At 39.7% G+C, this 20,689-nt stretch overlaps 1 protein-coding gene across 1 annotated transcript in view; it reads right to left on the minus strand.

The window, feature by feature from the left end:
• LOC103092368 (uncharacterized) overlaps positions 1–20,689 on the minus strand; it is a 1,666,349-nt gene that overhangs the window by 445,273 nt on the left and 1,200,387 nt on the right. The window contains exon 84 of the mRNA XM_056825346.1: positions 19,458–19,733. Within this exon, the coding sequence (XP_056681324.1) occupies positions 19,458–19,733 (276 nt within the window). The remainder of the gene's footprint in view (positions 1–19,457; positions 19,734–20,689) is intronic.

Raw genomic sequence — 20,689 nt, forward strand, 5'->3', positions numbered from 1 at the left:
TAATAGTCTGTCTCCAATTTCCCCTTTTTTAAATCAACCATACCCCATTACTTCAACTCTTTTCTATGGCATAGGTACCAGTCACTGTCCCGTCGAGGCCTATGCTTTTTTGTGTTTTGGACTTTTTCTACTCAAGGATAGGACCTGATATCAATCCCCAATTACATTCATAATATCACATTATGTCTACCGTGCCAGCATCCTAAACTACTTCTGCATCCTACCTGTTTCAACAATCCCTATCCTGCCAATTTTCTCATTATTTTTTTTTCCTTCCAGTTTCAAAATTATGCCTTCTGCTTCTCTGTAGAATTAGTAGAACATTAATGGTCATGATTTACAAAACTCTTTAGAGATATTATTTCATTTGATCCAAGTCACTCATAGAAACATTGAACAGAATGAGTTCAAGAAAAGAAACTTCAGAAGATTTATCTGAACAGATACAGAATGAAGTGAGTAGAACCAAGAGATAATATATACAATACCAACATTGTTCTGAAGGCAAACAACTTGGAAACCCATGGGACCTCTCATCACTGCACTGACCAACCAGGACTGCAGAAGACCCATGATGAAATAAGTTACTCACTTTGTACAAAAAGCTATAGACTTCCTATGAAATCAGCTGCCTCTCTTCAGAAATGGGATGGACTGAGGGTATAAGTTGCAACACATATTTTTTGACCTCTGAAATTAGTTTTCCTTGATTGTCTATGCGGCATCATACATGTATTTAATCTTGAAACAATTATTAATATGTAAATATTGCAACTTATGTGCTCATGTACCGGATTCATAGGCTTATTAGTCTTGATCATTGCATTTTATAGGTACTGTATTAATTCTGACTACTCTCCAAATCTACAGTCCAAAAATAAGAAGAATTCCCAGGTAAGCTGCCATCGGGTCCTAGTTCACACCTTGTCTGACCAGATTCCATACCAGGTCACATGTTTGAATAAACCCCTCCTATTTGATCTTGTGGTAGTCAGTTGAACCAATGTTAAGTCTTGTGCCTTGTAAAATGATCATTAGCTACCTCCATTCCCAATTCCTTGATCCTCCAATAAAAGATTGAGGACATATATAGTTCACTCTCTCTTTCTCTCTACCACCATCAGAGGAGCACACAGGCTGGATCCCAAGCTCTTGAAGCCAGGTCTCTGAGTCTCTCTTCTTTTGTTCTATTTCCTCTTTCTCTATATCCCCTTCACCCATTTTCTCTCAGGTTCTAACTCTCCTTCTCAGGTGTCCACCTAGGAATATATTAATTTGTGGCTACAGGCAGGCACAACTCATACCTGTCCCAAAGATTTTAGTTTTCATTACTGGTAGAAGGTAGAAGGGGGACAGAAAATAGATTTTAGTTAATTGGAAAAAAATAAATTAAGAAAAATCTCTTTTCAACCACAGGTGTCAAATACATAGCCTGCAACATTCTCAGGTGCTGCATGAACCAGGGGAAAAGGTAATTGGAAAATAGTTAACAAAAGAAAATGACACAGAGATAATTATATGATCATTTAAAATGTGTGCTTTCATCATCCTCATGTACAGATTGAGGCCAATAAAAAATCATTCCACCTCTGAAGTATATTCTGTTGGTGTCTGACTTCCCCAAGGTCACTTCCCTACTTCACAATTCTATCTCTCCCCCCTGCTCTCCATTCAGAACAATCCTAGAGGCAAGGACAGGAAGCTGGGATACCCCTAAGGTTTGTAACAATAAAACTACATGAAATAAAAGGAAACTAAGGCCAGAGATGATCTCTCTATGGTCCTGCTGTACATTAATGTGATTATGGGAATGGAGGGTCTGTCATCTGTACATAGGAAAGTCAGACCAGTGAATTAATTGGGCAGCAGGAATTCTACAGTGGATCCAGCTACTGAATGCTAAAGCCAATAGATCAGAACCAGGCTTCACAAGAGACATGCTTCCATGTGGCATTTAATGCCACAAAGAGGAAAATATATGTCCAATGGTGAATCTCTTTGTGTGAAAGGAGACAAAGTTTATATCTTCCTTTCCATCTCCAGAATTTCCCTACCAAGGGGAATCAAGGCCAGCCCCATTGCATGACCATAGCTTATACTCAACCAAGACTAGAAATATTCCGTGGTTCCACAGCACCAAGGGAAAGGGATTGAAGGAAAGAGTATTGGGCAGTCATTGAACCTGAGGTCCTAGAATTTGGGACATGAAGAAGGTTGTATATCACTAGGACAGAAGAGAATAATACAATATCAATAACAAGGATGATGAAGACAACTCACATGCTTTTTATACCTACCATATAAAAAAGACCTTTACTCATAGAATGCTATTATATACAGAGAAAATGTAATTCATTTTTCCAGATAAAGAAACTGAGGCCTCAAAAGGAGGAGTCATTTACTCCACAGAGAGTAGACAGAAAAGAAAGGATTCTATCCAAGTTTTATGATTCTGAGCTCAGGGCTCTTTCTACCACAATGCACTGTGCCATGGGACCAGGGGGGGATAGTGTCACTCTTGTCTATTTCTGTCATGCCAGGATCATCTGTGAAAACTTGGCTACTCTCAGTAATGTAATAATCTGGGACAATCCTGAAAGATTTATGACAGGGAATGTTATCCACTTCCAGAGAAAAAACTATTGGAGTTTCCTTTCATATTAGTATATTTGTGGTTTTATTTTGGAATTTGGTTACGTATAAATGTGCTCTTACTACAATGTCCCAAATGGAGTGTTTTGTACAACAATAAAAATACAAAAGAAAAATTAAGGAAAAAAGAATTAGTAGAACATTAATGGTCATGATTTACCAAGCTCTTTACAGATATTATTCCATTTGATCCCAAGTCACTCAAAGAAACACTGAACAGAATGAGTTCAAAAACAGAAACTTCAGATTTCTCTGAATTAATGCAGAATGAAGTGAGTAGAACCAAGAGGGTGATTTATACAATAACTACAGTGTTCCGAAGTCAAAGAACTTTGAAAAACTTGGGACCTCTGATCAATGCAGTGGCTAACAAGGATTGCAGAAAACCCATGATAATGGGTTACTCACTTTCTACAAAAACCTACAGACTTCCTATGAAATCAGCTGCCTCACTTCAGACATGGGATGCAGTCAGGGTGTATGTTGCAACAGATATTTTTTGAGCATCAGAATTTGTTTTCCTTGATTGTCCATGTGGCATCATAGGTATATTTTAATCTTGAAACAATTATTAATATATCAATAGTGCAACCTATATTCTTATATACCAGATTCATGGGCAAGTAGTTCTTGATCATTGTATTTAATAGGTACTGGATTAATTCTGACCACTCTCCAAATCTACAGTCCAAAAGTCAGAAGAATTCCTGGGTAGGCTGCCACAGGGTCCTAGTTCCCACCTTGTCAGACCAGATTCCATACCAGGTCACATGTTTGAATAAACTCCTCCTCCTTGATCTAATGGTTGTCAGTTGAGCCAATGTTAACTCTTATGCCATGTTACATGATCATTAGCTACCTCCCATTCCCCATTCCTTGATCCTCCAATAAAAGATTGAGGAAATATGTAGTTTACTCTTTCTCTCTCTCTACTAGAATCAGAGGAGCACACATTAAGGCTTTTTAAGCACTGTCTCTGAGTCTTTCTTCTTTTATTATATTCTCTCTTTCTCTATATCCCCTTCACCCATTTTCCCTCAGTTCCTAACTCTCTTTCTCAGGTGTCCACCTAGGAATAGATTAATTCATGGCTACAGGCAGGCACAACTCATACCTGTCCCAAAGATTATAGTTTTCATTAGTGGTAGAAGGTAGAAGGGGGACAGAAAATAGATTTTAGTTCATTGGAAAAATAAATAAATGAAGAAAAAGCTCTTTTCAACCACAGGTGTCAAATACATAGCCTGCAACATTCCCAGGTGCTGCATGAACCAGGGGAAAAGGTAATTGGAAAATAGTTAACAAAAGAAAATGACAAACAGATAATTATATGATAATTTAAAATGTGAGCTTTAGGCATCCTCATGTACAGATTGAGGCGACTAAAAAATCATCCCTCCTCTAAAGTATATGCTGTTGGTGTCTGACTTCCCCAAGGTCACTTCCCCACTTCACAATTCTATCTCTCCCCGCTGCTCTCCATTCAGAACATCCCCATAGTCTAGGAGAGGAAGTTGGGATACCCCTAAGGTTTGTAACAATAAAATTGCATGAAATAAAAGGAAACTAAGGCCAGAGATGATCTCTCTATGAACCTGCTGCCCATTAGTGTGATTATGAGACTGAAGGTTTTGTCATCGATACATAGGAAAGTCAGACCAGTGAATTAATTGGGCATCAGGAATTCTACTGTGGACCCAGTTACTGGAGGCTAAAGCCAATCATCCCTTTACATGGATAAGAATCAGGTTTCATACCAGCCATACTTTCATGTGACTTTTTATGCCACAAAGAGGAAAAATATAGGTGCAATGGTGAATCTCTGTGTGTGAAAGGAGACAAAGTTTACATCCTCCTTTCCATCTCCAGAATATCCCTGCCAAACAGGATCAAGGCCAGCCCTGTTGCATGACCATAGCTTATACTCCAACCAAGAATTAAAAATATTCTGTGGGTCCATAGCACCAAGGGAAAGGGATGGAAGGAAAGATTATGGAGCAGTCATTGAACCTGCAGTCCTAGAAGTTGGGAGAAAAAGAAGGTTGTATGCTACGAGGACAGCAGAGAATAATACAATATCAATAACAAGGATGATGATGACAATTCACATGTTTTTGTGTCTAACATGTAAAAAGTACTTTCCCCACATAAAATCCTATTATATACAGAGCAAATATTATTCACTTTTCCAGATGAAGAAGCTGAGGATGTGAAAGGAGGAGACACACTTACCACACAGATAATAGACAGAGGAGGAATGATTAAATCCAAGTTTCATGATTCTGAGTTCAAGGTTCCTTCTACCACAATGCAATGTGCCATGGGACCACTGAGGCAGAATGTCACTTATGTCTATTTCTCTCCATGTCTATTTCTGCCAGGGAAAGAGAGAGCCCAACACAAAGTTGGGGGCCCAATCAAGCTACTCACCATAGATCATAAGAGTCTTGTTTGCAGTGCGCGTCAAGCCAGTAAATGAGTTAGTTGCAATACAGGTATAGTTTCCGATATGATTCAGGGATGTAATAATAGAAAATGAGGCTGAGTTGCTGACAGATTGTCCATTCTGTAACCAAGTGAATTGTGCTGGTGGGTTAGAATCAGCAACACAGCTCAAGGTAACATTTATCCCCGTTGCGAACTGATCGCTTATAAGGTCAATTGTGGCAATATCTGGGCCATCTGGGGGAAAAAGAAGGATTCCATATTTAGATTATGGCAGAAAAGAAGGGCATCTCCTAGTCTGTAACCCATCACCAGGGACCACTGTGATGCTCCTTTGAGCTGGGAAATTCACAGCTCCTCCTCTACTTTTACAGTTTGGATCTGAACTTGGAAGATCTTAGGTCTTTCTCCAGTTCAGCACCCTGGATGGCCACCCTCCACCAGAACACATGACAAGGCCAATCTGGGCTCCCTAAAGATGAAGGGGTTTGGGAACCTCAGAGCCTAGCTCTTTAGTTCTCAGAGAAGGGACTGAATTAACCTGGCCTCTGGGAACACACCACCAGGCTATAAGCATGCAACATATAGGAAGAAGCAATATACTTACAGGCAACATCCAGTGTGAATGGATCACTCGTATTGCTATAAATAGGATTCCGGATTTCACACTCATATGGCCCTTTGTTATCTCTTCTTGTGAGCCTGCTGAGTGTGAGTGTCCTCTTATCTGGCGACAGCTGTATCCTGCTACCAGCTGGGGCAACTCCGTTTATGAACCACTGGTAAGTGTGAATTTGACCTGTAGCCTGGCATGTCAATGAGAAGTCCTTGGTCTCCACTGCAGTAATGTTGGAGGTGACAATGGTAGGTTTGGACAGTGGCGCTGCGCAGAGAATAGACAGAAAATGACTGTGTTGGTTCTTTTTCTTACCTTATAACCAAATAAGTGGTTTGGAAGTGGCCTGTCTAAGACCTTGGCAGGCTGGAGGCCAGACACCAAGAACCTGTGATTTCAATAGCAAAGCTCCCCCCTTTCTCTGGTGCAGATCTCATCTCCTCCAGGCCTTAGGAAAAGTTCAGCTTCAGTTCCTGTGACTGACAAAGACATTCACATGGAGTCCAAGTCCCGGGTGCTCAGTCTTTCTGGGCTGAGGAAAGCAGGACTGGGGATGACAGACCCCTTCATCCAGCACCTGGGCTTGGATTTGAGGCCTTTATAGCTTGGCAGAACCACCAAGAGTTTATGATTCCTTGGCCTGGGCTTTCGGAAGCCAGTGTTCCTTACCTTGACAGCTTGATAAGGATATTGGGAGAGGTTGGTGTGGATAGACTAGGGACAGGCCACAGGGAGACTGTGCTCATAAAGGGAAACATTACTTTAATTCTGAAGAAAAAAGAAAAGGAAAGGCAGAGAGTGGAAATAGATCAGTTAGTATCAGGGAACAAAAGGAAGAGCCTCAGGCTGGGAGTCAGGTCAGACCTGGTTCAAGTCTGGAGATTTCAAACCCACAATAACATCTCTGGTGCCTAGGACATGATTTGTCCACAGGAAGTAGTTCCTACCCTTTACAGAAGATTCTGGAATTCCCTGCTTTGGCCTCTCCCTTTTCCTTAGGTGTTTCCTACCCTATAAGATAAGAATGAGAATGTTGAAGGTGATCTTCAAGCTCAGATATGGTTTTATGCTGGGAATCTAAACTAATGGGGAATAATTTTCCCAGAGTCTTCATGGCCCAAGGAGAGCCCTTTCCTTATCTCTAGTTGGAAGTAAGGCCTTGCCACTGAGAGAGATATGTATGCCAGAGCAATCTCTGGGGCACATGCATGAGGATCGTCAGGCCTCTGTCCTGGGTCATCCATGGCCAGCTGTCTTAAAAATAATTTCCAAATTGATAGTCATAAGTTAGAAATATTTCAGCTTCCTTGACCTTTCTCCTTGTTATTTTGGTAGAGCTTGCACTCCATCCCTGGGTCTCCATTGGGAAGTTTAATGTGAGGAAGAGTGAGCCTCCCATTTGTATCCAGTAAAGCCAAGTGACACTGGCCAGGACAGTGACAAATCTGAGGTCAGCTAGCTACCTTTTGTAGTGGGGGGAGAATATGAAGGAACAGTGAGCATTCTCCTGGGCATGAAGGCCATGGTAGGACTTTTTGGAAGGTGTTTTGGCAGCATCAATGGATACAGTGCCTGACATGACATAGTGACTAGTGGTAGCCTAAGAGGGAGAAAGACCTATGTTCAAATTCTGTCTCAAAATGTTACTGGCTGTGTGTCTTACTAGCAAGTCCCTATCTGTGTCTCAGTCTCCTGATCTGTTAAATGGGTAAAATAATCTCTCAGTCCTAGTGTTATTGGACCAAATGAGAACATATATAGAAGTTCTGTATAAATCCTGAAAATAGCCCAAACAACGGTTCAGAGGAAGGAAAGTACAGAGTGTGAGTCTGAGTACCAAATGTAGACTCATGCTGTCTGAGCCCACAATGCATGGCCAGAAGTATCTGAAAGGCCTGATGCCCTTTTGTGAATGGCTAAGGTTTAATGACAGACCAAGAACACTCAAGGATAGTCTGTAGGCAATAGAGAGTCATGAGCAGAGAAGAGACTAGAGCACACACATATTTAATTGAAGGACCAATTGAGGGCACTAGAGATGCTTAGCCCAAAGAAGAGAAGACTTGAGTGGGAGAGGAGACATGTCTCCATGGACTGGTGGAGTTATAATGGGTTCTGTGCCCCTGCCAGGGGATGTTCAGTGGCTTACATTGATCAGTTGGGGACTATTTTCCTTTCTCCTTACAGCAACATTCAGGTACCCTTTTATCTCTTGTCTATCACAGAACAACTCTTTTTTTAACCCTTACCTTCTGCATTAGAATCAATACTATGTATTGTTTCCAGAGCAAAAGGGCCAGGCAATGGGGTTAAGTAACTAGCTCAAGGTCACAGAGCCAAACAGGATCCAGTTTTAATGGACTTGACTCCCTGATCATTTCTCTTCCAAAAATGATTTGGGATGCCTTGGGGAACTAACTGAGCAGGATTCCTGGCCTGACTCTGCAACAGTGCTGAGACCCATAAACAGGTCCACATCCAACACAATCCCTTCATGGGTGAGGATGGACTCCAACATTTGCCCCTCTATGATCGGATGCAAATCAGGCTGGCTCAATCATCCCTGGCCTCAGATATTCCTCTCTTGCTATTGGTCTCCTTCTGTCCACTAGGTGGAACTACCAGGTGTGACAAGGAAATCACTTTTAAAAGACTGATATATATTAATTTAAGGTCGCCAAGGAATTCAGCTATGTAATTCCTTAATGAAAACTCAAGTCAGTCGTCAACCTTTTATGGAGTTTTAATTACAAACAGGAGGAAGAAAGGAATTAGAGATAGAGAGAAAGAGGGAGAGAGAAAGGGGAGAGAAGGGAATAGGGCTTGAATACCCCTTCTGTTTAGGCTGGGCCAAAAGGCCCAAGCCCTTAGATAGCTGGGGCAATGAAAGGAGATCAGTCCCTATTACTCACGTGACCAAATATGGAGAAACAGTCTCCGGGGCCCCCACCTTCAGCTTCCTTCAGCCCAAGCTTCTCAGAGCACACCGCAACCACTCCGACAAACTCCTCAATCACCCCCAGTCTTCAGACCCTCCTATCCTTCAGGAAAACCCTCCAAGTTCCCTCCCCTCAGTCCTCACATCTCCCAATCACCTGTCCATCAATTTCCCTGTGCCAATGGAGGCTCTAGCTTAACCCTGGACCACCCAGAGGTCTCTGGCTTTGCACATGTCTGTTGAAGGTCATATTTTCAAATAATTAAATCTTTGATCCTTTGCTACAGCCCTTTCTAAATCCTGCTAACCTGAGGAGGATAGAGATTGGAATAATTAAATTTTGATCTAGACTGCAGCCCTTACTCAATCCTGTTAGGACTGAATAGGGTGGAGATTGATTCCAAGTATCTCCATTGTATCAATTCTAAAATCAATCATGACTCAAAGAAATTCCTGTTCTATGCTTAAGCATAGGTCAAAGTCCTTTCCATTGTTCAGCAAAAGGTTTCTGTCCTAAAGTAATCTTAAGAAGGGAAGAGGAGGAAACTCCCATGCCAATGGGGTTCACATTCCAATAGCCAAGACCCACTATCAATAGGGAATTTTTCAAGTATGAAATTTCCCAATGGTGACATTTCCAACATTTATAAGTCTAAGAAATTTTGAGGTTTACACAGGACAGGAAGAACTCTGGCTCATAAAAAGTTTCAGAGTAGCAGTTGACACCTAATGTGATCTAGGGCATCTTAACCTCTCTAGGGCTGTCTGTGGATACAACTGACTTCAGTTCTCTGGAAAGATCAGGAAATGTCCAATTAAACAGAAAATCCTGAAAATCCAAAGAGAATTTAATAAAATCAAAAGAAAAAATGCAGAATTAAATAAATCTAGGATCTGTTTTTTTTTAAATAAAAATACAACTAAATAGATGACCCATTGGTTAATTTCATTAAAGAAAGAGGAAAACATAATTACCAAAAGCAAAAATGAAAAGGATGAATGAGTTAGCAATGAAGTTGAAATTAAGGAAATTCTGAGCAATTATTTTGAGCAATTATGTACCAGCCATAACTCAGAAACAAAGAGTCATTGAAGGGTTACATCTAAAAAGCAAATCGGGAAAGGCTTTACAAAGTTATAATTGTGGATTGTCTTATGGCTCAATTAATATGGAAAGGCATAGAATATGTGGTTTCAGGTTTAGGATGGTATCCTCATGAAATCTGGGTACCCATTGCTAAAGATATACTACAGAAATATTTAGTCTTTACTATTAGCATACCCCATTACTATTACCACCTACACTCCGCAAGGTTAATTTTCTTTTTTGTCCCAACATCCTGTTGTTTTTCCTAGTGTTCTAAGAGATCTTCCAGTATCAGGACCTAATGTTTATGTTGATGCGAATGCTAGTTATAAGGCAGGAGTATACAAGGAAGGTAGCTACCTGTCATTTTTACCACTCCTTTTTCTTCTACCCAACAAAATGAATTAACAGCTGTTTTGCTAGAATTTTGGTTATTTCAGGAGCCTTTCAACCTCATAATGGACTTTAAATATGTTTTTCAGTCTTTGCAAGGTGTAGAACAAGCTGTCATCAGATCTACTCAAAGCAATGTACAAATGTTATTCTGTAAATTACAAACTGTCATATGACAAAGGACACATCCAGTGTATGCCATGCATGTACGCAGTCATACCAATTTACCTGGACCTATTTTTAAAGGAAATGATATCATAGATCAAGCTTTGATTGCTCAATGTTATCTAACTGATATGCAATTAGCTGAGGAATCCATCATAGATTTCACCAAAATAGTACTGCTTTAGGCCAAATGTTCCAACTCACTAAAGATCAAGCCAGGAGTATTGTTAAAAAGTGTCCTAATTGTGTTCCAAACCATCCCCCAATGTATATTGGTGTGAATCCCAGAGGCTTAAGTAGTACAGATATACGGCAAATGGATGTGACTCACAAACCGTCCTTTGGATGACTTAAATATATCCATGTCACTGTGGATACTTATTCAGGGTTTTTATGGGCTTACTTTTCAGATGCCTGGTCCCCCCAGAACATTTAAAACAGATAATGGACCTGCTTATACTTCCAAACAACTTTTTCTTTTTTGTAAAACTTGGGATATTCACCACCTCACAGGTATCCCATACATTCCACAAGGAAAAGCTATTGTGGAGCATAGTAATCAAATACTAAAAATGTTTCTTTTAAAACAAAAAGGGGGAGACAGCACCCCACATCAACGATCGGCAATAACTGTATATACTATAAATAATTTGATCTTTACTTCCAATAATATATCCAGAGCTGAAAATGTTTTCTCTGCATTTTCTTATGAACGAAATTGAGGTACCACTACTCCTGTATTCCCTGCTACAGAAGAAAAATTTGTCATATGGAAAGATGATGATCAATCCTGGCAAGGACCTCACCCAGTGGTTCTGCAAGGCCAAGGCTTTGTTTGTGGCTCCACAGGTAAAGACAGTGTATGGCTCCCTTCCTGCTGAGTTCAAGAGACTGACTGACCATAAAGAGAAGGACGAGAAGAGGACTCCGGAAGCCTCACAAGGAGACTCGACTACGTCTCAATAAGATACTGACTCTTCTACTTCTATTCCAGAATTTAAGTACAGCTACTGGAATAAAGAGATGGGTTTTTTGGGAACAACCACCTTGGGTAGAGTATGTCGGCATGGGACACACTTTACCGTAAGTCATCTTATATACAAAAACTAATTCTGATATTCCTGGCATTTACCATTTTGATAGACAAGCTAAGGACAATAATCAGGCCAATAATTGTTTGTGTCTTTCAATTGGACTGGACTAGTTGAGGCACCCCCAGTGTGCCTCACACGAGACCATCCTGAATGCCTGCCCCTTAGATCTCTGCAGGCGCATTATTATGGTCATCCTGACCTGTCAGACTCTTTCTGGATAGGATCTTATCGTGTAGACAAAGGGGTAAAATATAAAGGGTACAGCCAACTGCAATATTTAGTTTGGCTAGGGGAATCTTGTGATGGTACTTGGGGACAAGAAATACCTATTTGTCCTTCTGTGATGGAATATGAACAAAGAGACACTGTTAATATGTTTCCTCCCTTGCTATTGTGTAGATCTAAAAGGGCACCATGTATTCATTGGAAAAATATGATTTGGGTATCTTGGCATAACGACACAAGGTGTATTGGAAAGAAACTGGATTCTTATAAATTTCATGATAGTTTTATAGGAGGATACAGCTTGCCTTTGTGGGTGATGCCCCCAGAGCTAATTGGTTACGTTCTGCTAATTTCATACAGATTTTGATTGATTATGGAAAGACAGCCCTGGCATTGGATAAAGTAAATATGTATCACTATGTTAATGTTTCTAATAATGGAAAAGTCCAAAAACCAGTAAATACAAGTGTTACATTAGACATTCAGACTTGCCTAACAGGGGGATATGCTTTTATACCTACAGTAAATAATCATCCTGAAGCTTTGAACATTACTGAAATAACAAGGAAAAGAGTTAGATATTTGAATATTGGAATGTAACCTGTAGCAACTGTAGGGTCAGTTACTGTGTAGGATCACAGGTGGATGGGCCTGTCTTAATCATTAAGCGACCACGCATGGCCCTTTTTGCCACTGAACATAAAGATTCATGGTATGGTAGCCCAGGGGATCAAATTCTTTATGTATTACAACAAAAAATAAGACCACAACATAAACGATGTATTACTTGTATTGCATTAGGCATAGTAGCATTAGTTTCTTCATTGGCTTCTACTATAATAGATTCTGTATCTTTAGCACAATCAGTATCTAACTTACATTCTCTTGAGAATGACGCCAATCATTTGAAAGCATTGGCTACAAATGTAACCTCAGCATTAGAAAGAGAAAAAGAAATTGATACAAGTTTTTACAAAAGTATTATGATGTTACAGAAAAATATGACTGATCTAACAAATGAAGTAGAATGTGTCATTGAAAATACACATGAAATGTGATTATAGATATACTGCATTTTGCTTACTATATAAGAGTAAATAATGACACAAAAACATTGGAAAAAAATTAAATTACAATTACAGGAATTATGGGACCATGAAAACATCACCAAATATATTAACAATCTCAGTATATTAATTCAGAATATTGATTCATCCTTTCAGGAGGATCTCTAACCACAGCATATCGCAGATTCTTTGTAAAAATGGATTGAAACATAAAAAGGATTGTTTTCCTCCTTATTTAATGATATGACTTTTCTTGTAGTTGGTGCACTTGTGATTTTGTTTATCTGCTTATGCTTGCCTTGTTTGCTAAAAGCTTTAATTACTAGTTTTGCTGAATTGCAAAAAAACTATTAATGGGATCCTGTACCAAAAGGAATTTGATGTCTTAAAAATAAATGGGGAATTGCAGTGAACCTTCCAGGAACCCATGAGAAAAAATTCCTCTTCCCAGGTGTTTGACACAAACTATTCCTAATGAGTACACCAAAACATAGAAATCTCAGTTCAAGGCTGCATAAACAATTCCAAGATCTCCTGAGAACGGGTTAACTCCCCTGTTCACATTCTGGGGAGGATTGGGGAGAATAGATTGTTTCTCTTGAGGAGAACTTTAAATCTTGCGTGCTGCATACAATAAACATTCATTATCCCTGCTTTGATAATGTTGCAGTCTTTCTTTCTTGAAACTTTTTAGCAGTCCCCTATTGCAACTCCTTAGAAGTCCCAGGCAGTTTTCTAATACGCAGTTCCCTCAATTGATCTTCAGAGACTCCAGACCCCTCACCAATCTGGCTGAACATTCCCCAGTTCACTGTTGCCACTTGTAAATTGTGTCATCTAGAACCAAATACAATAATCCAAGTGCCATCTGATTGTACAGAAGGACAGCTATCTCCTTATTCTTCAAAGTGGACATGCTTCTCTTAAGACTGCATTGGTGGTTGGGGTAGTTGTGTAGCTCAGTGGATTGAGAGCCAGGCCTAGAGATCAGAAGTTCTGGGATCAAATCTGACCTCAAATAATTCAAAGATATATGACCTTGGGCCACTCATTTAACCTCCATTGCACAGCATGGATTCTAATGCTAATAGGGAAGGATTAAAAAAAGTATAGATTATGATTTTTAAACTACCCTGTTACCTTCCCACTGATAATAAGTTTGTGGATCTCTCAATCATCCCCAACATCTCTTTATGCAATCCAACATGGCATTAATAGTCTGTATCCAATTTCTCTTTTTTTTTTTTTTAGTTTTTAGTTTTTAAACATTACTTTATTTGGTCATTTTCATACATTATTCATTGGAATCAGAGATCATTTTCTTTTCCTCACCTCCCCTTCCACCAACCCTCCCCATGTCAACGTGTGATTCCACTGGGTATCACATGTGCCCTTGCTCCGAACCCTATTACTTGCTGTTGGCATTTGCATTAGGGTGCTCATTTAGCATTTCTCCTCAATCATATCCCCTCAACAACTGTAGTCAAGTAGTTGCCTTTCCTCCCTGTTTTTACTCCCACACTTTGTCTTCTGCCTAAGGATACCGTTTTTTTCTCATAGATCCCTGCAGATTGTTCAGGGACATTGCATTACCATTAATGGAGAAATCCATTACATTCAATTGTGCCACAGTGTCTCAGTCTCTGTGTACAATGTCCTCCTGGCTGTGCTCCTATCATTCTGCATCACTTCCTGGAGGTCGTTCCAGTCTCCATGGAATTCCTGCACTTTATTATTCCTTTTAGCACAATAGTATTCCATCACCAACATATACCACAATTTGTTTAGCCGTTCCCCAATTGAAGGGCATCCCCTCATTTTCCATTTTTTTTTTGCCAGCACAAAGAGCACAGCTATGAATATTCTTGTACATGTCTTTTTCCTTATTTGGGGTACAAACCCAGAAGTGCTATAGCGGGATCAAAGGGCAGACAATCTTTTAGTGCCCTTTGGACATAGTTCCAAATTACCTTCCAGAATGGTTGGATCAGTTCACAGCCCCATCAGCAATGCATTAATGTCCCAAATTTTGCGACATCCCCTCCAGCATTCATTACTTTCCTTTGCTGTCATGTTGGCCAATCTGCTAGGTGTAAGGTGATACCTCAGAGTTGTTTTGATTTGCATCTCTCTGATTATAAGAGATTTAGAACAATTTTTCACGTGCTTATGAATAGTTTTGATTTCTTTAACTGAAAATTGCCGATTCATGTCCCTTGCCCCTTTTTCAATTGGATAATGGCTTGACTTTGTCTACAATTGGTTTAGCTCTTTATAAATTTGAGTAATTAGACCTTTGTCAGAGCTTCATGTTATGAAGATTGTTTCCCAATTTGTTGCTTCTCTTCTAATTTTAGTTACATTGGTTTTGTTTGTACAAAATCGTTTTAATTTGATTTAGTCAAAAGTATTTGTTTTACATTTTGTGACTATTTATAAGTCTTGCTTGATTTTAAAATCTTTCCCTTCTCAAAGATTTGACATGTATACCATTCTGTGGTCACCTAATTTACTAATAGTTTCCTTCTTTATATTCAAGTCATTCACCCATTCTGAATTTATCTTGGTGTAGGGTGTGATTTGTTGATCCAAACCTAATCTTACCCACACTGTCTTCTAATTTCCCCAGCAGTTTTTATCAAATAGTGGATTTTTGTCCCAAAAACAGGGGTCTTTGGGTTTGTCATAGACTGTCTTGCTGAGGTCATTTACCCCAAGTCTATTCCACTGATACTCCGTTCTGTCTCTTAGCCAGTACCAAATTGTTTTGATGACCACTGCTTTGTAATATAGTTTGAGATCGGGGACGGCAAGGCCACTTTCCTATGTATTTTTTTTTTCATTATTTCCCTGGATATCCTTGATCTTTTGTTCTTCCAAATGAACTTTGTTATGGTTTTCTCTAATTCGGTAAAAAAAGTTTTTTGGAAGTTCCATGGGTATGGCACTAAATAGATAGATAAGTTTGGATAGGATGATCATTTTTATTATGTTAGCCCATCCCACCTATGAGCAATCAATGTTTTTCCAATTGTTTAGATCTAGTTTTAATGGTGTGGAGAGTGTTTCGTAGTTGTGTTCATATAGTTCCCGTGTTTGTCTCGGGAGATAGATTCCTAAGTATTTTATATTGTCTAGAGTGATTTTAAATGACATTTCTCTTTCTAATTCTTGCTGTTGAGATGTGTTGAAAAGATATAGAAATGCTGATGACTTATGTGGGTTTATTTTGTATCCTGAAACTTTGGTAAAGTTGTTGATTATTTCCACTAGCTTTTTAGTTGATTCTCTAGGATACTTTAAATAGACCGTCATATCATTTGCAAAGAGTGACAGCTTGGTATCCTCATTGCCAATTTTAATACCTTCAATTTCTTTTTCTTCTCTAATTGCTACTGCTAGTGTTTCTAGTACAATATTAAATAATAAAGGTGATAATGGGCATCCTTGTTTGACTCCTGATCTTATTGGGAAGGCTTCGAGTTTATCCCCATTACAGATGACGTTTGCTGAAGGTTTTAGATATGTACAGTTTATTATTTTTAGGAAAGGCCCTTCTATTCCTATACTTTCTGGTGTTTTCAATAGGAATGGGTGCTGAATTTTATCAAAGGCTTTTTTTCTGCATCTTTTGAGATAATCATGTGATTTTTGTTGGTTTGCTTGTTAATATGATCAATTATGTAGATGGTTTTCCTAATATTGAACCATCCTTGCATTCCTGGTATGAATTCTACCTGTAGTAGCTAAACCCTTGTGATGACTTGCTGGAGTCTTTTTGCTAGTATCCTATTTAAGATTTTTGCATCTATATTCATTAGGGAGATTGGCCTATAATTTTCTTTCTCTGTTTTTAACCTGCTTGGCTTTGGGATCAGTACCATGTTTGTGGCGTAAAAAGAACTTGGTAGAACCCCTTCTTGGCTTATTCTGTAAAATACTTTGTATAACATTGGGATTAGTTGTTCTTTGAATGTTTGATAGAATTCATTTGTGAATCCATCTGGACCTGGGGATTTTTTCTTAGGGAGTTCTTTGATGGCTTTTTCAATTTCTTTTTCTGATATGGGGTTGTTTAGGTAATTTATTTCTTCTTCTTTTAGTCTAGGCAATTTATATTTATCTAAGTATTCATCCATATCACCTAGATTGCCATATTTTTGCCATATAATTGGGCATAGTAGTTTTTCATGATTACCTTAATTTCCTCTTCATTAGAGGTGAGGTCTGCCTTTTCATCTTGGATACTGTCAATTTGTTTTTTTCTTTCCTTTTTTTTAATTAGACTGATTAGTACTTTGTCTATTTTATTTGTTTTTTTTCAATGTACCAGCTTCTAGTCTTATTTATTAAATCAATAGTTCTTTGGCTTTCAATTTTATTGATTTCTCCTTTGATTTTTAGGATCTCTAATTTAGTCTTCTTCTGAGGATTTTTAATTTGTTCACTTTCTAGTTTTTTAATTTGCATGTCCAATTCATTGACCTCTGTCCTTCTTAATTTGTTATATATAAACTCAAGGATATAAATTTCCCCCTGAGCACTGCTTTGGCTGCATCCGATAGGTTTTGAAAGGATGTCTCACCAATGTCTTTTTCTTTCCCCATTCCTTGATCCTCCAATAAAAGATTGAGGACATATATAGTTCACTCTCTCTTTCTCTCTACCACCATCAGAGGAGCACACAGGCTGGATCCCAAGCTCTTGAAGCCTTTTCTCTGAGTCTCTCTTCCTTTGTTCTATTTCCTCTTTCTCTATATCCCCTTCACCCATTTTCTCTCAGTTTCTAACTCTCCTTCTCAGGTGTCCACCTAGGAATATATTAATTTGTGGCTACAGGCAGGCACAACTCATACCTGTCCCAAAGATTTTAGTTTTCATTACTGGTAGAAGGTAGAAGGGGGACAGAAAATAGATGTTAGTTAATTGGAAAGAAATAAATTAAGAAAAACTCTTTTCAACCACAGGTGTCAAATACATAACCTGCAACATTCTCAGGTGCTGCATGAACCAGGGGAAAAGGTAATTGGAAAATAGTTAACAAAAGAAAATGACACAGAGATAATTATATGATCATTTAAAATGTGTGCTTTCATCATCCTCATGTACAGATTGAGGCCAATAAAAAATCATTCCACCTCTGAAGTATATCCTGTTGGTGTCTGACTTCCCCAAGGTCACTTCCCCACTTCACAATTCTATCTCTCCCCCCTGCTCTCCATTCAGAACATTCCTAGAGGCAGGGACAGGAAGTTGGGATACCCCTAAGTTTTGTAACAATAAAACTACATGCAATAAAAGGAAACTAAGGCCAGAGATGATCTCTCTATGGTCCTGCTGTACATTAATGGGATTATGGGAATGGAGGGTCTGTCATCTGTACATAGGAAAGTCAGACCAGTGAATTAATTGGGCAGCAGGAATTCTACAGTGGATCCAGCTACTGAATGCTAAAGCCAATAGATCAGAACCAGGCTTCACAAGAGACATGCTTCCATGTGGCATTTAATGCCACAAAGAGGAAAATATATGTCCAATGGTGAATCTCTTTGTGTGAAAGGAGACAAAGTTTATATCTTCCTTTCCATCTCCAGAATTTCCCTACCAAGGGGAATCAAGGCCAGCCCCATTGCATGACCATAGCTTATACTCCAACCAAGACTAGAAATATTCCGTGGTTCCACAGCACCAAGGGAAAGGGATTGAAGGAAAGAGTATTGGCAGTCATTGAACCTGCGGTCCTAGAATTTGGGAGATGAAGAAGGTTGTATATCACTAGGACAGAAGAGAATAATACAATATCAATAACAAGGATGATGAAGACAACTCACATGCTTTTTATACCTACCATATAAAAATGACCTTTACTCATAGAATGCTATTATATACAGTGAAAATATAATTCATTTTTCCAGATAAAGAAACTGAGGCCTCAAAAGGAGGAGTCATTTACTACACAGAGAGTAGACAGAAAAGAAAGGATTCTATCCAAGTTTTATGATTCTGAGCTCAGGGCTCTTTCTACCACAATGCACTGTGCCATGGGACCAGGGGGGGGGGAGAGTGTCACTTTTGTCTATTTCTGTCATGCCAGGGAAAGAGAGAGCCCCACACAAAGTTGGTGGCCCAATCCAGATACTCACCATAGATTGTAATATTCTTGGTTGCAGTACGAGTCAAACCAGTGAATAAGTTAGATGCAGTACAGGTATAGGTGCCAGCATCACTCAGGGATGCAATAACAGAAAATGTGGCTGAGTTGCTGACTGGTTGTCCATTCTGTAACCAAGTGAATTGTGCTGCTGGGTTAGAATCAGCAACACAGCTCAATGTAATATTTGCCCCAGTAGGGTACTCATCGGCTGAATGTACAATTGTCGCGATATCTGGGCCATCTGGAAGAAAGAGAAGGATTCCATATTGAGATTATGGCAGAAATAAGGGGGCATCTCCTAGTCTATAACCCATCACCAAGAACCACTGTGTCTCCCTGATCCTCCTTTGAGCTGGGAAATTCACAACTCATCTTCTACTTTTCCAGTGTGGATCTGAACTTGGAAGATCTTAGGGCTTTCTCCAGTTCAGCACCCTGGCTGGCCACCCTCAACCAGAACACATGGCAAGGCCAATTTGGGCTCCCTAAAGATGAAGGGGGTTGGGAACCTCAGAGCCTACCTCTTTAGCTCTCAGAGAAGGGACTGAATTAGCCTGGGCCTCTGGGAACACACCACCAGGCTATAAGAAGGCACCATATAGGAAGAAACAATATACTCACAGGTAACATTCAGTGGGAATGGATCACTCCTATTCCGAAACAATGGGTTCTCGATTTCACACACATAGGGCCCTTTGTTTTCCGTTCTTCTGAGACTGCGGATAGTGAGTGTCCTCTTATCCGGCGACAGCTGTATCCTGTTACCACCTGGGGCAAGTCCATTTATGAACCACCGGTAAGCAGGAATTTGACCCGTAGCATTGCATGTCATTGAGAAGTCCTTGGTCTCCACTGCAGTATTGTTGGAGGTGATGATGGTAGGTTTGGACAGTGGTGCTGTGCAGGGAATAGACAGAAAATGACTGTATTCGTACTTTTTCTTATCTTATAACCATATAAGTGGTTTGGAAGTGGCCTGTCTAAGACCTTGGCCAGGCTGGGGGCCAGAGACCAAAAACCTGTGATTTCAAAGGCAAAGACACCCCTTTCTATGGTGCATATCTCATCTCCTCCAGTCCTTAAGAAAAGTTCTTCTTCAGTTCTGTGACTGACAAAGACATTCACATGGAGTCCAAGCCCCTGGTGCTCAGTCTTGATGGGCTGAGGCAAGCTGGTCTGGGGATGATAGACCACTTCATCCAGCACCTGGGCTTGGATTTGAGGCCTTTCTAACTTGGCAGAACCACCAAGAGTTTATGATTCCTTGGCCTGGACTTCCAGAAGCCAGGGTTCCTTACCTTGACAGCTTGATAAGGATATTGGGAGCCGGTGGTGTGGATAGACTAAAGTCAGGCCATGGGGAGATTGTGCTCAGAAAGGGAAACATTACTTTAACTCTGTCGAGGAAAGAAAAGGAAAGGCAGAGAGTGGGAATAGATCAGTTCTTATCAGGATACAAAAGGATGAGCCTCTGGCTGGGAGTCAGGAGAGACCTGTTTCAAGTCTGGGTATATTGAACCCACAATAGCATCTCTAGAGCATAGGACATGATTTGCCCCCAGGATGTCCATACCCTTTACAGAAGATTCTAGAATTTCCTGCTTTGGGATCTTTCCTTTCCTTTGGTGTTTCCTGCCCTACAGGATGAGAATGAGAATGTTGAAGGTGATCTTCAAGCTCAGATGAGGTTTTATGCTGGGAATCTAAGCTAATGGGGACTAAATTTCCCTGAGCCTTTATGGTCCAAGGAGAGGCCTTTCCTGATCTCTAGTTGGAAGTTAAAATACCTCACTGAGAGAGGTATGTGTTGTAATAATTAAAGGAGTTTGGCATAAACTGTTACAGATAAAAGA

This window comes from Monodelphis domestica, chromosome 4 (genome assembly GCF_027887165.1).
Source record: "Monodelphis domestica isolate mMonDom1 chromosome 4, mMonDom1.pri, whole genome shotgun sequence".
Taxonomy (NCBI): domain Eukaryota; kingdom Metazoa; phylum Chordata; class Mammalia; order Didelphimorphia; family Didelphidae; genus Monodelphis; species Monodelphis domestica.